At 50.1% G+C, this 26,739-nt stretch overlaps 8 protein-coding genes across 8 annotated transcripts; 6 read left to right on the plus strand and 2 right to left on the minus strand.

Annotated features, from left to right (window-relative positions):
- Positions 1 to 360: 360 nt before the first annotated feature.
- CGGC5_v004158 (uncharacterized protein) lies at positions 361 to 1,395 on the plus strand (the record flags this gene model as incomplete). The annotated part of the gene is made up of 4 exons (XM_032033013.1): positions 361 to 547; positions 600 to 645; positions 697 to 1,239; positions 1,290 to 1,395. 4 exons carry the CDS (start codon positions 361 to 363, stop codon positions 1,393 to 1,395), a joined length of 882 nt encoding a protein of 293 aa, XP_031887639.1.
- A 440-nt stretch (positions 1,396 to 1,835) lies between these two features.
- LAP2-1 (putative leucine aminopeptidase 2) lies at positions 1,836 to 3,529 on the minus strand (the record flags this gene model as incomplete). Its single annotated transcript, XM_032033012.1, has 5 exons — positions 1,836 to 1,985; positions 2,037 to 2,515; positions 2,574 to 2,625; positions 2,676 to 3,348; positions 3,405 to 3,529. 5 exons carry the CDS (start codon positions 3,527 to 3,529, stop codon positions 1,836 to 1,838), a joined length of 1,479 nt encoding a protein of 492 aa, XP_031887582.1.
- Positions 3,530 to 5,162: 1,633 nt separating this feature from the next.
- On the plus strand, positions 5,163 to 5,933 carry CGGC5_v004160 (uncharacterized protein; the record flags this gene model as incomplete). The annotated part of the gene is made up of 2 exons (XM_032033011.1): positions 5,163 to 5,240; positions 5,301 to 5,933. 2 exons carry the CDS (start codon positions 5,163 to 5,165, stop codon positions 5,931 to 5,933), a joined length of 711 nt encoding a protein of 236 aa, XP_031887581.1.
- An 859-nt stretch (positions 5,934 to 6,792) lies between these two features.
- Positions 6,793 to 7,596, plus strand: CGGC5_v004161 (uncharacterized protein; the record flags this gene model as incomplete). Its single annotated transcript, XM_032033010.1, has 1 exon — positions 6,793 to 7,596. The coding sequence occupies one exon, from the start codon at positions 6,793 to 6,795 to the stop codon at positions 7,594 to 7,596; it is 804 nt and encodes a 267-aa protein (XP_031887584.1).
- Positions 7,597 to 10,984: 3,388 nt separating this feature from the next.
- CGGC5_v004162 (uncharacterized protein) lies at positions 10,985 to 11,872 on the plus strand (the record flags this gene model as incomplete). The annotated part of the gene is made up of 1 exon (XM_032033009.1): positions 10,985 to 11,872. One exon carries the CDS (start codon positions 10,985 to 10,987, stop codon positions 11,870 to 11,872), a length of 888 nt encoding a protein of 295 aa, XP_031887583.1.
- Positions 11,873 to 13,901: 2,029 nt separating this feature from the next.
- DCW1-5 (Mannan endo-1,6-alpha-mannosidase DCW1) lies at positions 13,902 to 15,380 on the plus strand (the record flags this gene model as incomplete). Its single annotated transcript, XM_032033008.1, has 3 exons — positions 13,902 to 13,989; positions 14,044 to 14,148; positions 14,203 to 15,380. 3 exons carry the CDS (start codon positions 13,902 to 13,904, stop codon positions 15,378 to 15,380), a joined length of 1,371 nt encoding a protein of 456 aa, XP_031887641.1.
- A 1,488-nt stretch (positions 15,381 to 16,868) lies between these two features.
- Positions 16,869 to 18,696, minus strand: fmo1-3 (Thiol-specific monooxygenase; the record flags this gene model as incomplete). The annotated part of the gene is made up of 5 exons (XM_066151236.1): positions 16,869 to 17,810; positions 17,859 to 18,156; positions 18,225 to 18,386; positions 18,443 to 18,530; positions 18,593 to 18,608. 5 exons carry the CDS (start codon positions 18,606 to 18,608, stop codon positions 16,869 to 16,871), a joined length of 1,506 nt encoding a protein of 501 aa, XP_066009535.1.
- Positions 18,697 to 21,900: 3,204 nt separating this feature from the next.
- On the plus strand, positions 21,901 to 22,584 carry CGGC5_v004165 (uncharacterized protein; the record flags this gene model as incomplete). Its single annotated transcript, XM_066151237.1, has 3 exons — positions 21,901 to 22,236; positions 22,302 to 22,503; positions 22,568 to 22,584. 3 exons carry the CDS (start codon positions 21,901 to 21,903, stop codon positions 22,582 to 22,584), a joined length of 555 nt encoding a protein of 184 aa, XP_066009536.1.
- Between the last annotated feature and the right edge of the window lie 4,155 nt (positions 22,585 to 26,739).

The raw sequence follows: 26,739 nt of genomic DNA on the forward strand, positions 1-26,739 counted from the left end.
TAGCGATTAAAAGGTCATATACCAGACTGGGTAATTTTATTTGTCGACACACATGCTCTTGCCTCTGCACCTTCTGTGACGTGAAGCGGCTATCGAGAATATGCAGCAAGCGGGGTCGCTCTTCCCCCGCAAAATTGTTAGTGCTAGTTCACACAGCACTAGACCACCCGGACGGCTACCTAATCTCATCGAAACCATTCACGAAGCATCTACCTTGAGACGTTGAATCCATTTTCGCGAAGTCTTCGAGAACCCGCGCGTCGCAAATCGGAAGCTCACCCTCAAAACTCATAACATGTCATTAATAGGGATCAGCGTTGGTCAATCTCTACATCGCACGCGACTGCAACCCCTCCAAACATGACACGACGACTGCCCTGGGCGCGCGACGACGTCGACCCAGTACGAACACCTGCGAAAGCCGCCACCAAGCCGTCGACTTCTCGTTCAGCAGCGACGCCGCAACGCGCCACGCCAAAGCAGAAGGCGACACCGACGTCGCGCAACTCAAAGCAACAATCGTCACGGTTAAATGGCCTCCTCAGAAGTAGGTGCTCATCACACACGGCGCTGCGCGGACGCTCACTCACACGTTGCAGATCGAAGTGCTTCGACCTCACCACCACCACAGCCCATACCGGAAATGTGAGCTCTCTGCCTAACAAACACGCCCGTGCAGCACTGATGCTCTCGCAGCTTCATGATCGAAGGCCTAGAAAATGACGACAAGTATCGCATGGTTGAGGATGAACTCTTCACCATCGCGGGCCAGTTCACAGCGCATCTCCACGCAGCGGAGTACCAACGCCTCAAAACGCAGACGAAATCTCAGAATGCGGAGACGATCAAGAACATTTCCCGTCCCGTCGTTGGATCCCTGACTGACATTGCGAGGCGACGTCAAGAGGAGCTGCTCCGTAAGAAGAAGCAGCGCGAGGCGCTCCGCAAAGCGAAGAAGGAAGCCGGCGTCGACGATGAGAGCGGCGACGAGACGAGCATGCCGTGGCACGGCACCTCGCTGCAGGGGTTGATGGACAGCCCGCAGAAGAAGGAGGTGCCGCTCACGACGCTGACGAGGGCAGACTCCAGGACGAAGACGAGCTTGTTTGGAGGAGTTATCAAGTCTCAGAGGAGATCTGCACCTGTCAGCAGAAGAGAGGATTTGGAAGAGGAAACGGAGTCCGAGAGCGATGACCTTGGCGGCTCGGTGAAGGCTCCAACGAGGCGAGAACCCGTGAGGTCAGCGCAGGTATCGAGGCCTTTGCCAAAGGATCCGGCCCAGTCCACAGCGAAGGGATCGGGAGCCGCTGCTTCGCTTGGAGCCGCGAGGCATGCTTCCCGAGTATCCAAAGAAAGACCGACGACACGACCAACAAGCAGCTCTTCATCGAATAGCACAACTAGGACTGCAACGCCAGGTGCCGATGATGGTGACGACGAAGACGACATTTTCACGCGTCACAAGAATCGCACTGCAAGGGCAAGAACGCCACGGCTTGGAGCTGCAAAGCATACATCACCGACAGCAAGACCAATGAGCAGCTCCTCATCAAATAGCACGACTGCAACGACGACGCCTGCTTTCGATGACGGCGATGACGAAGATGACGACGACATATTCACGCGCTTCAAGAATCGCACTGCAAGGGCAAGGCCACCACGGCGAGCGCCCGTAAAGAAGGTGGAACCTCAAGACTCGAGAGATATCATTCCATCATTTCTATGAGCTTGACCCCTCACACAATTAATGTAATTTAGTAATTCAATACCAAAAAGGCTTGTCATTCACCCATATCAGACACCCTATCTCTTCAGTCTATTGCTCTTTCAAAGTCTCAACAATGGTGGTGCTCATCGTCAGACTCCTCAACGGTTGCTATTTCTCGCTTCTGACTTTCTGAACGCGCGAAAAGGTCGCGGGCCGTCAGCTTCTTAATGAGATTGGTACCGTCCAGAGCAAGAGTCGAGAGCACATGAGCGGTGGTCTGTGGATCAGGTTAGTTATGAAACACAGTTGGGAGGAACGAAAGCCTTACCTTTGCATTCACCGCCAGCTGGTCCAGGTCCGGGTTGTTGATGTTGTCGCATGCTTGATGATAGCACGGATCCTGGGCAGAACCTGTCCCCGTGTGAAGACCTCCGATGGGCTTGTTCAACACCTGCCAGAACGACGCGTAGTCACTGCCGTTAGTGAAGCGAGCCGCTGTCACGTCGACACCCTTCGAGACGAAGTCGGCGGTGAACAGCTCCTGGATCACGTCCGAGCCGGCCGGTGCGGGGACGCCGTACGAGGCACCGTCGCCGTCGAAAACTCCGTAGTAGCCCTTAGAAACCATGTCGAAGTTGAGATACGCCAAGATATTACCCGCCTCGGCCGCGGTGAGGTTGTTGACGTAGTAGCGCGAGCCGATGAGGCCCTTTTCTTCAGCACCCCACCACGCGAATCGAATCTTGTTGTTCACGGAGTACTTGGTGAGGGCCAGGAAGAGCTCCAATAGCATTGACACGCCAGATCCTGCTGAAGTTAGCCTAGTGGTTCTCATGGCTACACACGTGAATAAGATGACACTCACCATTGTCGTTGATACCCGGACCCCAAGCAACGCTGTCGAGATGGGCACCAAGCTAGGCATCATTTAGCAATGCTCCGACTTTCAGTAGGTAAACAAACTCACAACAATCACATTCTCAGAATCCCCGCCTTCCGTCTCGGCAAAGACGTTCTGCGTCACCCGACGATCGACGTACTCATCCTCCCAGAACGTCGCCGTCAAAACCTCTCCAGCGAGTAGACGCGCCTCCAGCGGATCTCCAATATACTTATTGACAAACCCGCTAGGAATAAACGTCCCGTCATCAGCCACTCCAAGCGACCCCGCGGTCAAATTGAATTGGAAGTCCGGAATCGCAATCACAGCGCTCGCACCAGCCGCGGCTGCCGGCTTCATGATCCCGGCGTACTGCGAGCTGCGGCTGTACCCGTCGCACAGCGTCTCGCGGACCAGGACGATCTTGCCGGCCACATCGCGGCCGTCGTACGAGGACGCGTTGCAGGCATCTGAACCCTCTGGTCCAATGGCGAGCTGGCCCGTGATGCCCTCGGCGGGCGTCGCGGGCGACAGCGTAAGCCCGTACGCGGCGAGGGCTTCGCCGTTGACGGTCAGGTTGGCCCTGATCTCGCTGCTGAAGACGGCGGAGAAGTCTTGCTTCCAGACTTTGGCGCCAGAGACGGCGGAGATGCGGTCGTAGACGTAGTCGACGGAGGCGGCGTAGCCTGGGAGGCCGAAGGCGCGGTTCCCGTCGTTGGCTGTGGCGATGTCGTCCAGGGAGACGAGGTTGGCTTCCAAGCTGCGGAAAGTGTGAGTTGCGACATGAACAGAATCTTCGACTGGGGCAGCGCGCACTTCTCTCTGGTGATGGCTGCTTGGAAGCTGGCCGAGTCGACGAGCGGCCTGTCGTCTTGACGCTCTTGCAGCGCGCATGCGCCCAATGCGACCCAGAGGGCGCCGGTGATGGCCAAGGACCTCATCTCGAACGGTGCTTCACGGGCGGGAATGAAGGTGAACTTGTGACACCTTAAAGGAACATTGAGATCTCTCGGGAGCGGGTTTCCGTTTTTTAAGATGATGGCGGTCTTCTTTCTTCCCTTCTACCTTTTTTTCCGCAGTTTCCCGCCTGGAGGCGCACTTTTTTGACTGCCGTATGAGGGGACTCGGAGAGTGACATGGCATCATTTCGTGTTCAGTGGGACCCCTGAACGGGTGACCGAAGAATGAGGAAGGTCGCAGCGAGAAACCCGGGCTCTAATCCCGATTTCATTATCAGAACCGACCGAGCCCGCCACAATGTTGACAATGCCAAGATGCTAATCATGACAGAAATCATGCCTTGGAAATCGCGGATTCCGAACATGGTGTTTTGGGAACGATTCGGGTGCTCTGATGCTACAGCGCTTCGGTCTCGCTTGGCTGACCCAGAACCCGTGAATGATCGACCGGGAAGTCAGATCTTTCCGCCAAGCCTTGTGGGCAGGGATCACTGACCGGGGACTCGACGGCGAGGGACGTTTAAGTATCACGATCGTGAGTCTCGGGAATAATCTCATGTAAAATGCTATGTAACAATGCTTGCGCGACATGATCTGAAGGGTATCTGTGCTCTTCCAATCTCAGTAGCTTGAAGTTCTGCTGCTGGAACCAAATGACTCATCTGCTAGAAATGAAAATGTGTTCATCCCCAGATCTTGGTTCGTGGCTACTTTGAACTTTTATTAGGTTCTTCTAAGCTTTCGACATGCTCATTCTAGTCATTCATTTCCTACTACGACCAAATCGCTTACCATCCGTTCGCTCACCATCTCCAGAAGAGACTTGGCGAACCCAATTATGTCTGCAAGGCCCATAATACAGAATTATTACAAGAAGACTGGGGTTGAAAGCCATGAGCCGAGCTTTGGCGGTGTAGGAAGATATGCCAACATGCCTTGATGTTGAACGGCGCAAAGCGTGCGGGGAAAAAAATCCGGCCCTACAGAGACTGTTTTTGAAATGGTCTGATTTCATGCTAGAAACCTGAGACATGCTCCTTCTAGTCCTCGCGTGGGAGAGCCAAGAGAACTCGGTCGGGAGCACCCATTCGGCAGTGAAGACAGTTTCAAGACCCTCAGCTAGGCCCGAGGCCCGTGGAGGTCCTGAAAACGTAACTCGCAGGGAAACCAACGAATAGAATGACGATAAGACCGCCCCAATCACATCCGTACCGGGGCGCTAGACGTTGCGGTAGAGGAGCGGGCCGCTAAAGAAGCATGTCTCAGGGTATTTGGAGACAATTTTCGTGCTGAACTCCAATGCGAACAACATGTTGTAAGACAGGATATCAGAATACGACTGCACACATATGCGCGTTACCGTGGCACCCGCTGGGAGCGGTGAACTGCTTCCGGTGTGAGGAAGCGGCTGGCTGAAGTTGACAGGACGACTGTTTCGGGAAATAATATCAATGTTTGTGCGAACTGTCAACAGATTTTGTCTTGGCCTTGGCGCATACATAATACACAGGTCAACTTCCACTCATTATAAAAGGGGCCAAAATGACCATCATCTCGTCCCAAGTTTGCTACACCGTTGATATACCTGGGTAAACAGGACGCAAACACATTCAGGATGCATCTGTCGACTTTCTCCTCGCTGTGTCTCGGCGCAACCGTTGTATTGGGCTCGCCAATCGTCCAGAAACGCGATGTAAATCCCCTTGGACACTGTATATTCTTTTTCCATGTTGATTAACGTGCCGAAAAACAGATCGATCTTAATGAAGCCCGCTGCCCCGATTTCTGCAAGAATACCTACTATAATACCAACAGTGCGGATAAATCAGGCAATTATGTTTGCGACGATCTCCGCCTGGGACCCAAGACACTGCCATCGGCAATTCCTCTTCAAGGAATCGTGGGCCCGGACAGCACATATCGACGCTTTGGCGGGCGGTGCCCAGGCCAGTATCTCACCGAATTTTGGGGTACGGATGATAAAAACAAGACTGGTTGGAGATATCCGATTGTTTTGGGCTACGGCATCGACACAGCGGGAAAGCCCGCCACATTCAATTTCACACTCCTCCCGGGCGTTTACATTGACCGTTTCGGTGGTGAGGGGGGTGACTACACGTCGCCGGCAGGCACGCCCTACGCCATGCGCAGTCTGCCCCCGTGGAATCTGAACACCCGAAGTCCAAACGATCCTCCATACGGTTACCATGTCTACAGAGTTGCGGCACCAATTGTGGTGCAAGCCGGTCCTATTTCGCCCCATTTTGGCCAGCCTGGCTTGGGGCTACAGTTCTTCATGCCGGCGAATGTTTCCGTGCTAGCCGATCAAGGGAACTTGACAAGGGTCAACTTAACGGCGACTCCAAACTGGTGGGACTTTAGTTAAAAGACATCATGTATTTACCCATGAGAAAACCTTCACCCTCAAGTTAAATTCATTAATTTGTGAATTTATGAGAAGGTGAGATTTGACTTCTTTGATCGAGTTTGACGAGTATTGGCGATGAACACTCATTGGTGAATTTTTCAATCAGTAATTTACACATCACATGGATGTGTATGAGGGTATTCTTGAAACAGAATTATCCTGCGAGAGGGGTGCATAGTCCACACGATTTTTACAGCCAGGTTCTTGCGCAAGCAAACCTAACGCAGGATGTGTAATCAATCCTTTGGATTGAGCAACTCGAACGTGGTCTAAACCTTGAGATAAAGTCAAGGGAGAAGACAACACATTTGTCACTGGAGGAACCCTTTGCTCTGGCATCCATGGATACCTTACAAAGGTTGCCTTTGTGCGTTGCTCATTGTTCACGGTCAATAGGCTTGTTAGCCGAACAGAAAGACATATTCTCCTCTTGCTTCCTGACGGTAAACGCCATGATCAGAATTAGAAACTAGCGCCCCATGAGAGTCTTTGAAGCGAGGGAAGCAGTTCAAAGCAGTCCAGAAACATAGTCAGCGGTGGGATAAACAATGAACCAAGTAACATTTTGGCGACGGCTCTGCCCTCGTCTCGACCTTATATTGCATCTAAATAATTCCCGAAGTCCCGTCAATTCTCAACATCATTCCAATTCACCCTCTAACTCCACGCAAGCCTTCGCCTGTCTTATATTGTTTCACATTGCAATTTCAACAAAAACACGATCTCATCGCAACCTCAGTTCCACGAAGAAGCCAAAAACTCCTTTTCGAGCCATTTTCATCCATTACACGAACAATACAGGAGGCTAGACGTCACAATGTCCTCTCCTAACGACAACGACTTCGAAGCTAGGGTGAACAATATTATGGACCTGCGAGAGTGTATCTCAGGTTCGCGAGAACAGCTTGACATTGTAAGGACAGCCGCGGACCGAGCCTTTATGTTGCAACAGAGAGGATTGCAGTTGAACCGCGGGGTTACGCGCAACGAGAATGAAATTGCAGTAGAACTCAGCGACAACGAGCAGCGTGCCTATGACATCCATCACAATGTTGAGGAGGGGCACAATAACCTTGAAGGGATGGATATCGACTCCTCCCCGTCTGATAGCCCTTCCCAATCGACAACCGGATCAGCGTCTCCGGACTCGAATCCTGCTCCCGCTGCTGTTCCCGTTGCTGGGCCCTTACCGGCTGCCCCTGTCCCTGGTGCCCCTGTACCTGTTGTCCTCGCTAACAACCTTCCCACCGCCAAAGATTTCATCAGGAATGCTCCAGCCTTGATAGCGACCGTTCCAGCCAACCTTGAAGCTCAGTGCCTTCAGAGTTGTCAAGCCTTGCTTGCAAATTCCGAAGCACTTGCACAAGCTGCTGCTGCTGCGTCAGCAGCCTCTCCCAACGACATGAATCTCCTCGCTAAGTCACAAGAAGCAAACAGGAAGGTTATACGAGATCGAGGCAGAGCAAGGCTGCGATCTAGAGTCTGCCCTCACTGCCGCAAGCTCCACGACTTCAACGACAATTGCCATCGTCATATGAGAGATAACCATTACAGGAAGCCTCCGTATAACCACTTGAGCAGGGCGGAACATGTTGAAATTGCCAAGGCTGAGGCACCTTGAGATATTCGGGGGATGAAAAAGAACGTGCGGGTTGATCTATAGATATCAGGGGGCTGGGATGACGTGGGCGACGGGATTAAAGAGTTGCTATAGAATTTACATCTTTGCTTATAAATCAACTTGTTTCAAATGTTAATCATTTCCCTGTACTGTCTTCCTTTAGATACTGCGAAGGGTGAATAAGTGTCAAAATGCTATGCCACCTCATTTGCAGTTGTTGATCTGGTAGTTTAAGCTGACACTACAAAATATAAAACCTTCTTCATATCCTCTCTCAGGGTTTCTTTATTAATTACAATATAAAAAAGGCTTCAATCTGTAAGCATTTTATTTACACGCAGCGCCTTTCAAAGGCCAGAAGATAGGGGCGTCAGTCATTTCCTCTGTGTTCTTCAATCCTTTCCGTTATTGGGTTGGACGACTAAGTGCCAAGCCCGGCAACATGGTCCAGCGAATGATGGTGGACGCGCTGTTGCCTTGATTTGCGGCGCTCTGCCCTTTTTATCCGTCTTAGATGTCTGCCCCCTGGCCTGCCCCCATTGGGTAATAAGGTTGTCCGTAACACAATAATTGACCTTATTTACTCTTTCAAAGCTCCAATCTTTTCATAAAACCTCGTAATAGCACCGAAAAACGTCCTCGGCTTGCATAGAGCTATTCAAGCGATGAATCAGTCGGTGCCTGAGCATCTCCCCTATAGGCTTGAGTCACTACCGACGGAGCTGCTCGAGGCAATTTTATCTGCCTCACATTCGGAAGTTAGATCTCCATGCTTTCGTCAGGGCCTCACTCACGATTTAGAGAGCGTTCATTTCAGCCAAGCGAACCGTCTTCCTCAACATTCTAGTCTAGGATCTCGGCCTGGCCCTGTGGGATGCCCTCGCTGTGGCCACTCTAGTCCCAGCCAAAATAGAACACCAAGTAGATGAGGGAGAAAGAACGAGGATTATTCAGCGATACAAGTCACTAACCTGAGACGACAAGTCTTTTGCGTCAGTAACCATCAATGTAGTTAAAGCACTGCTCCACGTGAATCACAGCGTGCAGCTTCTCACTGACGAATTCGCCGCATTAAGGCTCCCGGAGCTCGAGAGTATACATCCGGACGCCGCCAATCCACTAACCCTTACAGAACGTTTGCGTTTTGCACAAGCTCTACTACGGCATCAGGTTCTTACCCGCATCACTAAAGGCGGCGAGCCCCAACCAGAAGGGTCCAACGTTCTGCATGACTTCTTTAGCCTCTTCAGACATTGGGAGACACACCTGCTGTCCGATATTCACTCCTTCATCTGCTACATGATAGATCAGGCACTCCTTTACTGCAGAGGAACGGCGAGACCGGATAGGATTACAGTAGACAGCCCGTGAACAGAGTTGCAGAAGGAGAGAGCCGCAGCTTACACAGTAAGGTCGTCGCGGAGCGAGCTCGTCTGGCCGCTGATCCGGAAATTGCAGCAGCCCCTTGGCAGCGCATACACATACAGCCGAAAGGGGCCGATATGAGGACTGTGGCCCGGTTTAACTTCCTCATAGTAAGACCGTTGCCTCTGAGCATCGGTTCCAATAGAGTGGCAGAAAGAGACAGGGACATACGTAGTTTGTTGTATCGGCGAGAAGATGCTATGCCCCTCTTGGTGCATGAAAACATGTGTATCATTACTATCACGGATACACTGATTCAGACCTTCACTCCCTGGCACCGAATTGGAGTTTTCACATTCGACCATACTTTGATCGACGTTGGAAATGCTGTCGTCATCAATTTTTTATAAAACCTACAACATTAAGTTTCTGGTCTAACCCATACACATGTTGCTCAAACGCTGTGTCAAAAACTAGATAGGGGACATCTAAGTCTGCGCCATGGCACGGGTGGGGACTGCATGTGATGAAGTGATCAACGTGGTTTTTCTAGTCCAATGAGAGTGGCTCTGCTTCTGCTGTATCATCATTGTTGTTTTGTCGCAGGTCTTCAAAGCCCTACTTTGCCCTTTTGACAGTCGACTCGGATGATAAGTCGGGTGACTCACTTTGAGAAGAAGCCCGAGCATTACCGAAGATTAACTCAACAGAACGTCTTGATGTCATGATGACGGATCAAAACCCCTCAGCTAACGTTCTCTTTCAACCTGGAAGGTATTCCGTTAGTAACCACCACAGCCAAGCTTGGCCCCTTCAGTTGACTGCCCAGGGTGAACCATGTGACAAGTTTTGCAACCGTAGTATGACCAAGCTGAGTCTGGTATCTGCTGATATCCTCAGAAATTTCATAATCCGTTCTATACGATATAGAATAGATATCGAATATTTCGAATAAGACACCAAAGCAGAGGGATACAAACGGCTGATTGATAACGTTATTTGAAAGTGGCTTGGTCATTGAAATCTCATATCTGCCGATCACTAAGACGCATTTTTGGCAGCGCACAAGTCAATGATTTGCCACATCATTTGCTTTGCGTCTGATATTGATGCACTCGCGGGAGATGTTACTTGTGCCACTGCGTTTCAAACTACCGGGTGGTGTCATGGAGATACATTACTCTGAACTCGACACCAAGTCCAAAGGCAGTAAAGAACTCTAGCTTTTTCTTCAGGCCGACTATAATTTGTCTGTGAGCGCAGGCCTTCTCGCAAATTTCTGGGCTACGTCGACGAAAATGTGTATTTCTTCTTTAATTATGGAATGGACACCCAAAGACATTATTGAACGAGTGTCCGAATACTTGTGGCGTCAACTCTGCAGTCAGCAGGTGCAAATCTCTCCCAAGAGTTCCAGAATTTGGAACCAATTAACACTTGATATTGGGAGCTTTTCATGAGGATCACTTACGTCTTTCATAGCACAGGTTCATTGTTACACCAATGGTCATCGGGCAATCGCTCAGTGTCTCTAATCATGCTTTCGTCTGGCGTATGTCATCTGCCGATTAATGCGGCATTTACTCACTGCTTCCATTGTCTGTACATTACTCACAAATTAACATTTGCGAAACATTTGCGACACCGAAAATGAAGATATTGCGGACTATCGGGAGACATTGGGCTCGGAGGCTGAGGAACCCCCTTGCCCCATTTCCCCTCACGGACTTCCGGCGGATGGCTGTCGGTGATATTTCTCCGCTGCCTGCACCGCTCATAACAGGAGGTCCAAGAGTTTGCATTTTCTGCAAATGCAGTCTGAAATTGGAGGATCGATCTCGTTTTAAACGCAGGCTCGGACGCGGTTGTCACATGTCATCGTCATTAATCATTGATCAGGCCGCCCGTCAGACGAACGTTTTCTTGTGCCCACCCGCCAAGCAAACCAATCTCCTAACTCAACTTCATTCGCCAAAGAAAAAGAAATCGTCATTGTCACCGATACACTAGGAAGACATCAGATATGGTCATCACGACAGGAAGAAACTTCTCGCGCATGCCCTTGGGCTACGGCCCTTGCCCAGGACCCCGGCAAGACGCTAAGGGCAACCAACCGCTCCAAGGTTGGGATCAGGTCAACACCAAAACCTGTACAGTTACTTTCAAAGCCCCGGTTGACCAGTTGGTCGCACTCCTCCCCCGACCATGCTTCCAAATTGACGCGGAGACGGTGGTGGAGGGTCTTGCGGAAGCGTCCATCTCCTTTACCTCTCTCGGTAACCTTCCCTGGCTGGCTGGCCGCGGATACAACCACTCGGGCCTTTACATTCACAATGTCATCTGCCAGGGCAAGACCGAGACTGTTCAGGGTAAATATCTCAGCGTCCTGTTTGAAAACCTCCCGGACCCTATCCTTAGCGGCAGAGAGGAGCTGGGCTACCCGAAGCTCTTCGCGACACTGGATCAGGAGGACAACGTTGAAGCGTCAGGAGACTGGAGCCTTTCGATGGGCTGGGAAGGCAATCAATTTGGAGAGGTCAAGATCTCCGGCCTGAAGCTGGAGGTGGCGCCTCCTGAGCCCGCAAGACCCGGCCAGGATGTTCTTTGCTTCAAGTACATCCCTCGCACCGGCCGCCCGGGTGTTGCTGATGTCGAGTACGCCACGGTCTCCCCGGCTCCGTCTCCTGAATGCTTCAAGCTGGAGCGCATGTTCAAGGCGAAGGACGCGAAGATCCATTTTGAGGCCCTCGGTTTTGATGAGCTACCCACACTGCATCACGTAGCCACACGACTGGCCGAGCTTGACATAGTCAGCGTTGAAGATGTACGCATTGTGGAAGGAAAGGGTGCACCGGATTACCAGAACCAAAGAGCAGTCTCGACTTGGGGTTACGGCATGTCGACCAACTGAGTGGCCACTTGATACCAATGCCGATAAGTCTCTGTTAAGCTCGATTCTCCCTAAATTGATTTCATTTCATCATTTGCGTCTTAACGCTGTCCACTAATACATTGGTCAAACATGAGATCCTTCTGGCTCTTGAGGGAATGCAATGCTGACAAGTTGTGACTGTAAATGGAATAGTCTTGACGATATATGCCAAAGATCGACCATGTAGCAAGCAAAATGTTGTATTCCGCCATTCGCAGCCTTCAAATCTCATTTATCATTGGGTCGTGAATACGAGAAAAAGGTTCTGGAGGATATGCAGGTATCCTGTCGGGCCACAAAAACCTTTTCCTATTCGAGACATCAAGTCTAGGGTTTGCAAAAGAAAGTCGCAACCCCTGATGAGCTGGTGCGCTGCAGCGTTCCAATCCTTCGTGCTGATCCGCTTTTATGAAGGTGGCTGTGAACAAATCAATCCGCTGCCTGATGTCGAATTCTGGTCTCATCACACCCCCAAACATGGAAAAGGAGGTCGATGGACAGCCTTGTGAAGGGGGCGCTCATGATGGGGGCTAAGTTGCTTGAGACGAGTGTCTTTTATTATTGCTAGGATCATACATCACAAACAGAAATAGCACACGTAGGCTCGGCATTTTGTTAAATTCAAGACTTCCAAGCCTGCATGGCCATCATCGAATTCTCTGCGGCTCTCGGGAACAAGGTTTCGGAGGGAGATTGAAATCCGGGACCCCACTGCCCTTCTAATACCTTGTCTGTGATACTCTGTAGCGTAGGTGCAATTCTCCCAAGGAAAGATGGGAAACGGCTAAACTGCGGGAAGTTCTGGACACGAACCTCAAAGAAAGACCAATAAGATATGAATCTCTCGACTACCCCCAATCCTTTGGGTCCTCCGCAATGTCCGGTTCCATTTATTGTGTGTTGGATCTTGTACTCAATTTGGTAGAATCCACCTTTTTCAGCCAATAGAACAACAGCTTTCCTACAGCCAAACAGAGAGCCAATCAAGAAAACACACGACTTCGAAGACAACCAGGACATGTTCCGGCGAGCCAACATGCACTGCCCGGCTGAAAACTCGTCGAAATGTCCAGGGAAAACGGCAGGGGCTGGAACTTGTTCCGGAAGATAGCCGCCTACCCCTATCCATCGCATCGCGTGCTGGGAGAGCCTGAGACGCGTCAGTCAACCGTTTCTCCACAACTAGTCCACAGCTTCTGCCACTAACGATCTAATTCTGGGCGATGGAATGGGGCCGGATCGTCATCGCAAGGAAGATCACCCCACCACCCGGGGGGCCAACGACGCTAAGTCCGAGCGGACCGGAAGTTTTCTGTCTTGTGCCTCGCGGCCCTTCAAAAGGCGCACGTAATCTGCAGTCACAAATCCACGAGTTCGCAGCTTCGTCCGCACGTTTGATCATCATTCCAATCCGGGGAAAGGCGACGGATCTAGTTGCCGAGTGATACGGATACTTGGTGCATAACTTCTGGAGAACATCTTTCCACTTGGTGTTGGGCGGTAACCAGGCAGTGGATTCACGATATGGAGGGAACCCACGGGCAAATCCACTTGCATTGTTGCGCCATAAACCTGAACAAAGTCCGCAGCAGGCACATAAGGCTGGCACGCTGGGATGCCATTGGGCGGCTCCGGAACTTGAGATCTGCCCTCAGGATTGAAGATGCAAATTTCAGACAGGAGTGAAAAATATGCTCGGCTTGTTTTGAAAAAGTTGGATCCGATATTCATTGTTTGTCATCCAGTTGCATGTTGAAGTTGTGGGTTGCAAACGTCAGCGGTGGAGAGGTCGAAATTGGACCCGCGTTTGCACAGCCCCTTGAAGCTCCCTTTTAACTCGAGCGACCCTTCTGCCCATCTTGGCGGTCCTGGCGGCCTTTTTTGAGCCCAGTCGTCGTCGATGCCAAGGTACCAAGCGATCGCGACATCGATTCAAGCCTTTGCTCAACCGAACTCACTTTAGTTTTCGCCTTGGCATCCTGGGCACGCGCCAGCCAACACAGTCAAGATGAAGCCGACAACACTATCGACATTGACGGCGGGTCTGGGTTTGGCGACAGCGGTAAATGCTATCGACGTCACATTCACGGACAATGGTGAGTTCATCATTGAAAAACTGCTGCGAAGAGGTGGTGGCTAACTCCCTGCAGAGTCGATCAAGAGCGCTGCGGGCACAATTGCATATGGATTGGTGAAATATTACACAGGAAACAACACTGGCGACACACCAGGAAACCTGCCAGATCCTTACTACTGTGAGAATTCACGACTGTTGGGATCATTTCAAAGCTAATTCCAATGCGTTCTAGGGTGGGAGGCTGGTGCCATGTTTGGCACGCTGGTTGATTATTGGTGGCTCACAGGCGACGACTCCTACAACACGATCACGACACAAGCTCTGCTGCATCAAGTCGGTGACGATAATGATTATATGCCCCAAAACCAGACTTTGACGGAAGGAAACGACGATCAGGGCTTCTGGGCGATGGCTGCCATGTCAGCAGCGGAACACAAGTACCCGAATCCCCCAGACGGCGAACCACAATGGCTTGCACTAGTACAAGCAGTCTTCAACGAATACGTCAGTCGATGGGACACAGGAAACTGCGGCGGTGGCGTCCGATGGCAGATTTTCACGTGGAACGCCGGATACGATTACAAGAACTCGATTTCGAACGGATGCTTCTTCAACGTGGCCGCCCGCCTAGCTCGCTACACCGGCAACACCACCTACTCCGATTGGGCCGAGAAGGTCTGGGACTGGGAAACAAGCGTCGGTTTGATTACGAGCAACCACGAGATTCTCGACGGTGTTCATTTCGAGGGATCATGTCCCAGCTCCACCGATAGCACGAAGTGGTCCTACAACGCCGGCATCTTCCTGTACGGCGCGGCCGTCATGTACAACATCACGGAAAGCGACACGTGGAAGACGCGCGTTGACGAGATGCTCACCGATATCACGACCGCGTTCGTCCAGAACAATATTCTCTACGAAGCATATTGCGAACCGACGGCGCAGTGCAGTCAAGATGCACAGAGTTTCAAGGGATATCTCAGCAGATGGATGGCCGCTACGATGCAGGTGGCTTCATACACCACCGACACCATTCAGCCTCTGCTGCTGTCCAGTGCACAGGCGGCAGCTACGGCATGTTCAGGATCTCCGGCTTCGGGCTTTAAGGGTCATGCGGGTACGGCCTGCGGCTTCTCCTGGCTGAACAACACCTTCGATGGCTTGGTTGGTGTCGGTCCCCAGATGAACTCGCTGCAGATCATCATGTACAACCTCGTTTCGTCTGCAGAGGCACCCGTCACCGCTAACACGGGAGGAAACTCTTCGGGCGATGTCACTGGAGGAAAGAGTGACGGCTCAGGGACGAAGGCCCCGTCGGCGATTACTACTGCAGACAAGGCCGGAGCGGCCATCCTAACTATCCTAGTAACGGGTAGTGTTGTTGCAGGCACGGTGTTCATGGTTCTTTAGACTCTTTCATGTTTCCATATACCAATTTCCTTTTCTTTCGAATGAATACAACATCAAATGCACTTCATATCTTGGCGACCCAGAGAACCGCATTCCTGGGGCATACTTCAGCATGGCACGGAGCATCGTCTCAAATGTCCTTCGTGTCTTTCGCGGCTGTGATTCTACTCTGACACCGTATCTGGTACTGCAAACCAAAGGGCGAGGCTCCCCTTTTTGTTAGTGCCCACAACCTTTCTGGCTGGCACTTCAACTAGGTTTCATGTGGATCATTGAAAACTCGACTGCTCATAAAGGTTGCTTCAAAGTGAAAACCATTGCCTTGCTCCTATTTGGCACTTCTCCACGCATCAGATACCAACATGCATCAGAATCAGCTCACAGAAACCGCTGGCCACAATGTCATTGCAAGAAAAGACGGCGTATCCCGAGAAACGGTGCATCAAATATCGCAAAGATGTCTGCACTTTTGATAGCCATGCTACAGCTTACACGTATACAACGGGCTGGGAGGATCGCAGAAACAAAAACCAGCTCAACTCCACCATTCACTGGATGCCCCGAGAACTCCTTATCGAAATCATGCTTCACCTCAAGCCTGAAGAGCTTTTCCTTTTCCGACAAGCATGCAGTCCGATTTTCCAACTATCTCTGAGAGGCGCATTTGCTGAGAACTATGAAACAGCAGAAGAAAAGCAAACGCCACAATGGAAGCCTTCAGGGATACAACGACTGTTCAGGTCAATATTTGACCTTCAAGTACGGCGGCAGGTTCGAGCCTTCAAGACTTTCCGTCTCCAAGATGACGGCAAAAAGAAATTGAAAAGTTTGCGCCACAGGCATCGCCTGCGCAAGGACCTATGCCAGGAATGCTGGAAGCGCGTGGACTGGTCTACCGAAAAGCAATGTTCACGTGGCCCAGAAGCGTCTGCAGCCAGCTTGCTCTTTTGCCATTATTGCGACGCCTCATGGATAACAAATGTCATTGGCATCCACCAAGCGGACCTCAATCGGATTATGCCCGACGTTTTTGCTGCGCTTGTCGCGCAAAAGACAATCCAAATTTGATCGGCAGATTCATGGTACACGATGGCTGGCAACACCAACAAGTCCATCACCACTCAATATTTTGCGGCCGTTGCAGTTTCAAGTATCTATGGAGACTAAAAGAAAACGACGTAGTCGTTTTATTGGGGTCTTGGGACATTAGTACAGACTTCAAGTTTGTAGCCGCGCACTCTGGCCTGACTGAAGAGAGCTTCGGATGGATTCTGGGCATTGATCCTAGTACTTACACACAAGATGAGGAAATGCGGCACTCCACGTGGTGCGAGGACAAGAGTTGTTATAATTCAAGGGCCAAGAAGCTGCACGATTGGAAGTGGGTCAACAAGTAGAACAATCTATCTTCAATCATCGATGAAGGGAGGCTTATGTGGTCTTGCTCTTCTCTCGCTCTGCCTTCAGCCTATTCCAGTTCCAGGATATTTATATAAAGCTCAGTAAATCCTTCTTGGGACGCGCCGGTAGCGACCACTGGCCTCTGGCCTCTCCATCGAGACGCTCATGGTGATATGCGTCAACTTCCTCCGGTGCACCCTTGTTCTTCGGATCGCCCGACTTCTCATCGTCTCCGTTACCCGGCTCAGGGTACTTCTTCAAGTGTTCCAAAGCCCATATCAGATCTTCGGAAAGCACAGGCGGCACCCGTCCTTTACTCCTGAGCGTTGGGAGACCCGCCACCCTGTACAGACCCGTGAGCCACTCGAAGGTCTCGCCTGTCTCCCATGGGATGTCGTGAAACTTTCTGCCCTCCCTTCGGACTGTCTCTTCTCTTTCTCTTTCCCAGCGTTCTTGCTCCTCGAGAGGCGGTAGTGCGACAGAGTTCCTCCCAGAAAATAGTCTTGCCAGGGCGATGGCTTGATATTCGAAACTTCTGAAAGTGAGAACGCGGGGCATGCCGACAATGCCCAAAGTTTGGAAATCCTGGAAAAACGTGTGCCAGAAGATCTTGACCAGCTTTCCTTTCTTGTAATCGTACAGCGGCCGATTGTTGTTTTCCTTGCTGTTCCAGAACGGATACGAAGCCTTATAGCCCGTACAGTAGATAACGTGATCTACATCGTCCAAGTAGGTGTCGTCTTCGAATACGATCCGTCCGTCGGGTTTAAACTCTCTGATGACGGGCTTCCAAGCCTGGCCAGGCGGTGGCTCATCACCATCCCAGCGAGACTTACTCCGACGAGACTGGATCACAGGTTCGGCGGCTGTCCCCACAAGCTCAGCCGTAACATCATGGCCCGATGCTGAGTTGCCGATCACAACAATCTTCTTGCCGGCGTAGGGTTGCGGTGAACGATATGTCTTCGAGTGAACAACACGGCCTGGAAATTTCTTGATGTACTCCTCTAGACCCTTCACTTGGGGGACCTATGCCACGTTAGTCTATAGTATCGTTGGATATGAGGTTGAACATACGTAGGGAACAGAGTAGTGCCCGTTCGCAAAAACGACAGCATCGAAAATTTCCTGCCACCACACATCGACGTTTCTTGCGGGGTCAAATCTTCGCAACGTCAATCGCCACTGCTCAGGCCGATCAACGGCATCAATTCTCGTGACATCTTCAACGGTCGTATTGAGTACCAGAATATCATCCGTCTTGTGCTGCGAGAAGTAGTTTTCGATGTACTGTCGTGGGATCCAGTGGGGTGCGAAAGGTCCGTAAGCGAATCTCGAGTCGGAAAAAGACATTGCGATGTCTGGGACATTGGTACTGATCAACATGTCAGCAGATGATTAGAGCGTGGAGCTTTCCTCAAGCTGGAAAGTGGGAATGCTCACGTTAGGGAGTGGTAAATCGGCGTTTGCGTGTACCTCTCCTGAGAGGTGCTATGCGGCTTCACTTGCGGAAGCTCGGCCGGGATCTCCAACGCCGGGTCCAGTTCCGGAGGCAGTAATCCCGGCTGAAGCGGAGGGAGCTCGGCTGGGTTCGGATCGTATATCCTTTATAGGTTCAGTTAGTCTTTGCACAGATAGCAGCGCCAATGAAAGAACCGTACCATGTTCCACCAGCAGATTCTCTTCGCTCGTACACCCGAATCTTCTCAAAATAATCTTCCGCCTTGAAAGCAGCAGCTGTGACAGCACCTATTCACACGAAATGCGAGTCAGCTCTACCGCAACCGTAGTCATCAAGCAAGTGTACAGACGATCGTGTCGTGGCATGGCTTCTGCCGTATAATATTGGGCTTGGCTTACCCGCAGCGCCGGCGCCAATGATGGCCACAGACTTGATTTTCCTTTCGCCGCCCATTTCAATTTCATAAAAGCTCAGACCAAAAAGCTGTGACAAGTACGAGTTCTATACTTCAGAAGCTCAGACCTGAGATGTACAATACATGCAAGTGAATTAAATAGAGAAACATTCCCCCATCAAACACGATATCTCGCCGAGTGGCATCATACGCATTTGTCATCTTTCAGATGGTTTGAGGGGGGACTGGGTTGGTCGGGTGCAATTCGCCATCTGTCGCCATCCTAAGATGTGATTTCACCATCGACTGCATCACGTGAGCACCGGGTATGAGTTTCGGCATGTTCTGCAGACCAGAAGTAGAAGCAAGCTCAAGGTTTCGGATAGTCTCAAAATGGTGTTTTCTTAAATACCTAGCTAAGCTTTGGCATATGACACTTTCAATTGAGTTTCCAAGGACTTTGATAAGGGATGTTGAGCTGGGTTCCGGCGTGATGTCCACGGACGCCAGCATCCGGCGATGAGCGGGGGCGGGGGCGGGGGCCTGAAACTGCCCGAATCGCCGAAGCCGGCCGGGATTGCTTGACGGTCCGATACTGAGCTTCCCTGGACAGCATTCCCGGAGAACTCGAACCTTCCCATGGCTCACTCCGTGGAGCTGAACTACAGCTGCTCAATCGACGTGAAGATGAACGTCTCGCTTAACGCTTTTCCTCTAACGCGGGCAGCATTTCAATCCCTCCCGTTTGTGTGAATGATTGGCAGGTATGTACTGAGTCCGCAGCACGCGCTAAGTTTCTTAAAAATCTCGCATGTCGTTGATGCTTGTGCAATGAGCGCTCGTGCCGTGCAAGGTATCTGTCGACATAAAACGCGCACTGCGCATTTCTTCTGTAGTCAACAGACGAGAACTGACGACGCCCAGCAGAACAGCCACTCTACCCAGCCCGAGTCGGAAGAAGTCGATGTGTTCTGGTAACGAATACACACTCAACGCCTGAGGCTGCTGGTCAACCTTGAGGAGGCGCTTTTCTTGTGTGCTGTTGTCTTCTCTCCCGCATCGAAGCTCCTCTCTCAGAGCCGAGTTGTCACCGTTTAACGGGCGTGAAAACGAGCATCACATCCTGAGCGGAGATCTATCCACTGGCGGACGTGTCAGAAAACCCAGAACTCTACCATTTGGTATTGAGCGATGGCTTCTGTATGCGAATAGAAAAGATGACAAACAAAATCCAGGTGTCTTGTCCTTTTACCGCGTCCAAATGACGGATGAGTCTGCTCTGAGTCACTCGTACACACCATGGTCTCAGCCGACGAGCTGATATATTCAATGAGACTTCCTATGCCGATGGTGGCTCCTTTGATGGTAAGTTATCAGGTCCAACTTGTGTGTAGTCCCATGGCGAAACTTACCGACATTGAAAGATGGATAGCCCGATCACGAAAGCGCCAGCAAGGCTGGAAAACCCAACCCCAACCCATCCCAGTGCCCCCACGTATGCAACGAGACCCAATGACAGGAACAAGAACGCCAGCACAATAAATAAGTGCATCATTGCTGACGCTAGTATTCCGATCTTATCCCAGTTTCGATGCCAGGACTTATCTTCGGCCTCTTGAGCTTGTTGGCGTAAAATGGTGAGCAGACTCGAGCTATAGCCCGCGATGGCTATCGTGAGAATAAAACAAAGCCATCCTACCGCGAGAAATCTTCTGACTGTAGGCAAGGTGAATGGTGGCTGTCTTGGCTTCCAAAGCTCTACAGGGTCTTCCATTTGGCCGGCAATTAATTACGGCGAACGTAGACGCGCCAAAGATGGAAATGGTCAGCATGTTTGTAATGAATACTTTATAATCCTTGACGGAATTTTCAACCACATGATCGTTGGGATAGTATTGAGCAGACTCTCTGCAATCTTTGCCAGCTTTAGGCGGATCTGGAGTTGGCAATGTTGTGCTTGGGGTGCTTGGTACCGTAGGACCTCGCTCGGCGCTTGGTGGCCTCGATGCCATCTTGAATTCGTTTGAATAAGCAAAGCTTCGACGATAATCGTTCTTTTGAGTCAAGAACAATTCCTCGCGACGGCGACGACTAGATGCTGTGGTGTAGAGAGATTGGTCGCAGAATTAATGCAGTTGAAGTTGATTAGGTCAGATGTTCTGTCGTCGCCTTCATAGACGAGATTCTTTCTGCCTAAAAGCCCTTGAAGAAGTCCTACAGTCACGGGTAAGGCAATGCGAACCAGCCAATGACCTGGGATTGTCTTTTGTTTCGCGTTCCCGTCATCTGTCACGCAGCCTGTGACACGCAGGAGCAACCCACTAACTTGTCAGCCCGGTTATGCAGCGATGACCACCACCTTGCGTCCTAATTGGCCTCCATGCCGCAGTCACACGTCATATATCATGGATGAATCCCATCAAGGCAGACGGCGTCTTTTTGGCAATGCAAATGTACTTTTTCCTTACTCTAGTGCCGCAAGCTCATGGGATCGGACTCACGAATTGTTGCACGACGTGAAGCCTCATTATCGCAAGCTGTGTTGAATGGCAGCAGCATCAAAATATCCCATCTTGTTCAATTTTGAGCATGCCTTGAAAATGAGGCCGCTTGTGAGCTCATTGGACCTTTCAATCCGCTGAGGTTGCGTCAACTGACTTGCCGGCTCTTTTGCAGGCAATATTCCTGCTTTGCGGGAACTGCATCGCCGCATTGAACATTATACGGAATTCCTCCTCTGGAGCACTAGGGCTTAATCTTTTGGCTGATTCACAAGGAGCTGAGATTGAGTAGGCTTGATTCTTCAGCGGTTAGGTGTGCTGTTACTAATCGGTTGAACTTGTGAACCAGTATCGTCGCTGTCCACGGTCTGGATGGTGATTGGAGAGGATCTTGGACGGCTGAAAATGGAACCTATTGGTTGCAGGATCTGCTTCCTCAACGAGTTCCCGAGGCTCGAATCTACTCTTACAGCTATGACTCAAGAACGAGAGGAAGCGATCACGAATTGACATTGGGCATATCGGATCATGGACGCGCACTGGTCAGCGATCTGACAATCGAGCGAGGACTCACTAGTGTAAGTTCAAATATCAATCTGGTTATCTGATGTTCTGGGTGTCGTGGAGTATCATGATATCACCTTGAGTCTAGGGCTGATATCACGACTGTGGACCGAGCAACGACCCATAATGTTCGTGGGGCATAGTCTAGGCGGCTTGGTTATTAAAACTGTAAGAGGTTCCTCGTTACTGAAAGATAAAATGATGCAGGAAGCTGACTCGTTGGAGGCTCTACTTAACTCGTACATGGCTGATATAGATCACCTAGAGGAGCAGAAGTCAATCGAGCTATCGACTTATGCTGTCATGTTCCTGGGAACGCCTCACCGCGGTTCTGAAGGCGCTAGACTTGCTAAAGTACTAACAACAATACTCTCCATCTTTTCACACACCAATATCAAACCACTGCATCAGATGGAGTCGGATGGTGAGTGGGTTGAAGAGCTCCAGGAACGATACAACTCCATCAGCAAAAACTTCAAGACAGTTTTCTTCTATGAAACGCTCGCAATGCCTATCCCATTTGGAAGTACGATTGTAAGTTCAATTGACACCATCCATACAACCATTGGTGAGGGACATTCTGACAGTATTCGATAAAGGTCGTGCCCAAAGCGTCAGCGGTGGTGCCTGGGGCAGTTGATACCGAATCCGTCCCGATGGTCGCTGACCACTCGACCATGGTGAAGTTCAGCAGTGCAGGAGACGCAAACTTCGAGAAAGTTTCCAAAAGATTGGAGTTCTACTCGAGAAGTGCTACTCAAGTTGTTAAGAAAAATTGGGAGAGATGGTTCATCAAGAAAAGTACGGGTTCATAATCCGTTGTCTTGCGATTGAGATAATTGACAGACATATAGCAACATTCCAGGCCCCAGACAGGGCTGAAGACAAAAGGCTTGAAGCCAGAGTAGAACGTGTGCCTGAAGAATTTCGCCTTGGTGTAACTTTCAAAACTGTCTGGAATCAGCATTTCACTGGTAGGAACCGCACGTTACAGCTCATAGACGACATCCTCAGGCCTGGCTCCCATCGAATGGAGCGGAAGGAGGCTGTTCTATACGGTACTGGGGGCATAGGTAAGACACAGCTCGCACTCGAATATTCTCGCCTGAAAGAAAAGGTTTACGGATCAATCTTTTGGATAGACGCGCGTCGACCCGACACAGTGAAGACCAGCATTACAGAGTGTGGAAATCATATACTGGGTCACTATAGGATTAATGGCCTGAGAGAAAACCCTCGTTTCCAATTCTTGGAGGAAACAATCCAGTCTGGACATATAAGCAGAGCTTTATCTATGTGGCTAGGACACGAGGAAAATGACTCTTGGTTATTGATCATTGACAACCTTGACGACCCGAAGACTATCGATTTGAAGGAAATTCTGCCGCCTAAAGCCAAAGGCTCCGTTCTGATTACCAGTCGAAGATCAGATTTAGCAATAACCAGGAATTCAATCCAAGTTCCTTTAATGGAACAGGACGAAGCTTTCACGCTTTTAACAACAGGCATTCCACAAGGGCCCGAAATCGGGACAGATGGTAGGTACCTACATTTTCTGAAGATATCTGACGGCCAGTCAGTCTAGTTTTGCTCACGTTCCTTTAGAATGGAGAAATGCGCAGGCCATCATTCAACGACTTGCGTATCTCCCGCTAGCTATATCACAAGCAGGAGCTCACATAGCTATGAATCCTTCAGAGATGCCGTTTGCAGCATACCTGGATCTCTACCACAGATACCCGAAAGAGATTCTCAGTCGAAAGGCTAGGAAGGCAGCCTCGGATGAAAAGGATGATACCGTGTTGACCACATGGGAGATTTCATTCGAAGCTGTCCAAAACCAAATGCCAGAAGCCGCTGAAGTACTTTTGGTGTCTGGGTACCTGGCTCCTGAAGGAATTTCACAAGAGCTTTTCACCTATGAAGGCTTCTTCTCAGGTTATTTCAATTTGTCACGGAGTTAAAGACATTTTGTTAACATAGGCCTCATGATTCAGAGTTACAAGTCCAGCAAGCATTTCAAATCCTTCGATCTTTCTCCTTTTTCCAGCAGTCTGTCGGCACGAGTGATGTTTCTATACATCCTTTGATCCACTTATGGACTAGACTCCGCTCAACTCCTGCTGAACACGAGGCAGCTCTAAACAAAACGGTCAGCATGCTGCATCCATTTGTATGGCGCCACGACGGTTCTGTTGATGGCGGAACTGATAAGGCTCATGTTTCCCATTTCTACTCCGTCTATACAAAGACAGAGCCATTCGTTTGTAACAACCCGTTACAAAGTGTCGATGTTTCCCTCGGTCGATATGAATCTGTCACGGGCAACGTCTTCAATCTTTATCCGTATGGTAGAACAGTCCACACCGCTCTTACTCAAGTCACGTCAATTTGCCATGCTCTTTCTCGATGGATTTTCCGAACACCGCAAACGGACGATTTCGATCTCATAATTGAAGAAATTTCTCGCTTCGTGCAAATGGAACGCTTCATTGATACCTACGAAGATAATGACGATACCGTCAGAGAGGAATACCGAGATCTTTTCGAGTGGATGTTTTGTCGAGCTTCAAAACTCTTTCCCTCTCAGCATCCCAAAGTCGTCGAAATTTTGTTCGCATTTTCAGATCATGCGGCATTCGACCCAAGATGGGGGGGTGATACCCTAGATGGTGGTTGGTACGCATGGCTCCTCATTTGGTACGGCCAACTCACAGTGGGAAGTCATCCAGTAGTTGCGGGTATACGCCTTGGGTTTGGCCTGTCACTGCAAATTTGTTACGAAGAGGTGAGAGATTTATTGCAAGCCCGTTACATGAACCGCGACCCGGAGGCGTTTGATGACCGCCTCGTCAAAATCGACATGTGCCTTCGCAATCACACCGGAGGCTCGGAAGATACCAATGAGCTCTTCCGCACTGTAATGTCATGGAGCCTGGCAGTGGTTGTGTTCCGTTGGTACGACCCCCGAGATTTCTCTCGAGAGATATGGACCCACGCGAGCGGTGTCACATGGGCTTGGAATGCGACAGACCCCTTCTCTCGAGCAGTGCTACGCGGAGAGATTGGAAACGACGCCGAAACGACGGCTCTGTATATGCTGCTTCAACTTCTCGACTGGAAGAGGTCTGTGTGCTTGAAATATTGGCCTTATTCACTTGCTTACTTGGCAAGACATTTTCATCGGTTGGTGAGAACTGATTTTGGCGGAGAAAGCGTTGGCCATCTCGTCGACATGTGGTCTTTTGAACATCGCAACCGATCTCGAACATGTTTCACTCACACGTATTTCACCGAGAATGGTGGAATTGGCTGCTGCATCGACAATCCAGACGAGACAGTTCGTGTGTATCGCAGGATTCAGGTCAAATGTCCCAAGGCTAACAAACACACCGACTCCGACTTCGCAAATAACTCATTATGCCAAATGGGTCAAGTGGCATTTTATCTATCGATTTGGCACGCCGGGGCAGGCGATATTACAACCTCCAACTTTTGGCTCTCAAATATCTACAAAACACCTTTAGATGCGCCAAACAACCAAGTGATTCAGTGGCACGAGGGATGTCGGTTTCATCAAGAGGACCCTGAGGAGGCCGACGTCCAGGTGAGCTTATCCTTCTTGAATGATGAAAGTGGCCTTCGTCGTACGGCAAATTACGAAAGCGATGGAGTTTTCGACTACATCGCCAATGCAGCCGTCGATATTCTCCGGGGATTCCATTATAATGCGATCCGGAAGGGTCGCTTTTCAACACAAGATATTGAGGAATGGCCTGAAATATCGAAGTACATGGCTCAGCTTTTACTCGGACCTGGCATGCAAAATGCTGCAGCTCAAGACGCCGACTTTGCCCGCTTTCTCATGGATTCTGGGAATGTCGCAGAAGGAGCAACGCTAAGAGAAAAAGGAGCCCTTCGGGCTTGGGATACATACGGGAAGAAGTGTCCAGGCCGCATACTTCGGAAGACGATCATTGATTCTATTAGCTGGTTTACTTCGCAGAAGAAACTGCCAGTTTTCTGCTTCATCGAGAACCCGCTGTCGGTGACATGTCCGGCGGTTCAAAATGGGCTCCGAAAGGATGGAGGATTGATCGGAGGGAATAAGAAAGACTCTTTTATCAAAAGGATTTGGAAGGGTTTGTGAAGAAGCGGTGGTTGAGGCTGAGCCCAGCACTTGGTTAAATAACATCCAAAGGAACCATCATACTACCCACACGAATGTATACACGAGGACCTATGCTATTGCCTTTCATATTTATATTTAGGAGAAGACGGTTTTAGCCGTTAAACGCCTACCTCCCCACCTCCTTAGGCTTTGTGTTGGCAGGGGGCACACAATGTAGAGGGCTCCTATTCTTCCTGTGCTAGAGAGATTACTTTTCCTGTGTACTCGCTATCGTCGTTAAGGTAGACGTGTATGCTGGGCATGTGCCAATCATTATCATCAAGCCGAGACTATTTATCAAACCTGACCAGCAGGACTGAAAAAACAACATCACATCTTGTCAATCGTAGGATCTCAAGAGAGCAGACAGTACCGGGGTATATCACTCAATTGCAGAATCAAAATCAAAGACCTCCCTTAGGATAGGTCCCAATGATGGATGGCATCCCATCATGTTTTTATCTATTTACACAAAAAAGTGCTGCATGTTTCTTTCATGCAACACAACAAAATTCCATCAACACACATGCGTCTCCCATGCATCTTCTCCCATCATCTCATTACAAAAAGCGTTTCTTTGTTTGACCGCATCAATCTTTCCCAATCATGCCCATCTGATATCAATAACTGCGTTCTTCAAAAAGCAACACGCAAAACACAAATACCCTGCCCAAACAAGTGACTTACCTCTCTTGCAGTCCTTTATTCTTTCAAAAGGAAAAGGTCGAGGAAATGGGGGTAGGGGGATGAACGGGAAAACCGTAAAACGCCAAGGCTGCAAGACACATATTTCGTTTCGTTGAGTCGTGACCTCCTTTTTATAGCAGAAGGTGTGTGGTGAAGCAAGCGAGGAAAGGGAAACTCGC

Source organism: Colletotrichum fructicola, assembly GCF_000319635.2.
Source record: "Colletotrichum fructicola Nara gc5 chromosome Unknown KSG_Nara_v1_contig02, whole genome shotgun sequence".
Classification (NCBI taxonomy): domain Eukaryota; kingdom Fungi; phylum Ascomycota; class Sordariomycetes; order Glomerellales; family Glomerellaceae; genus Colletotrichum; species Colletotrichum fructicola.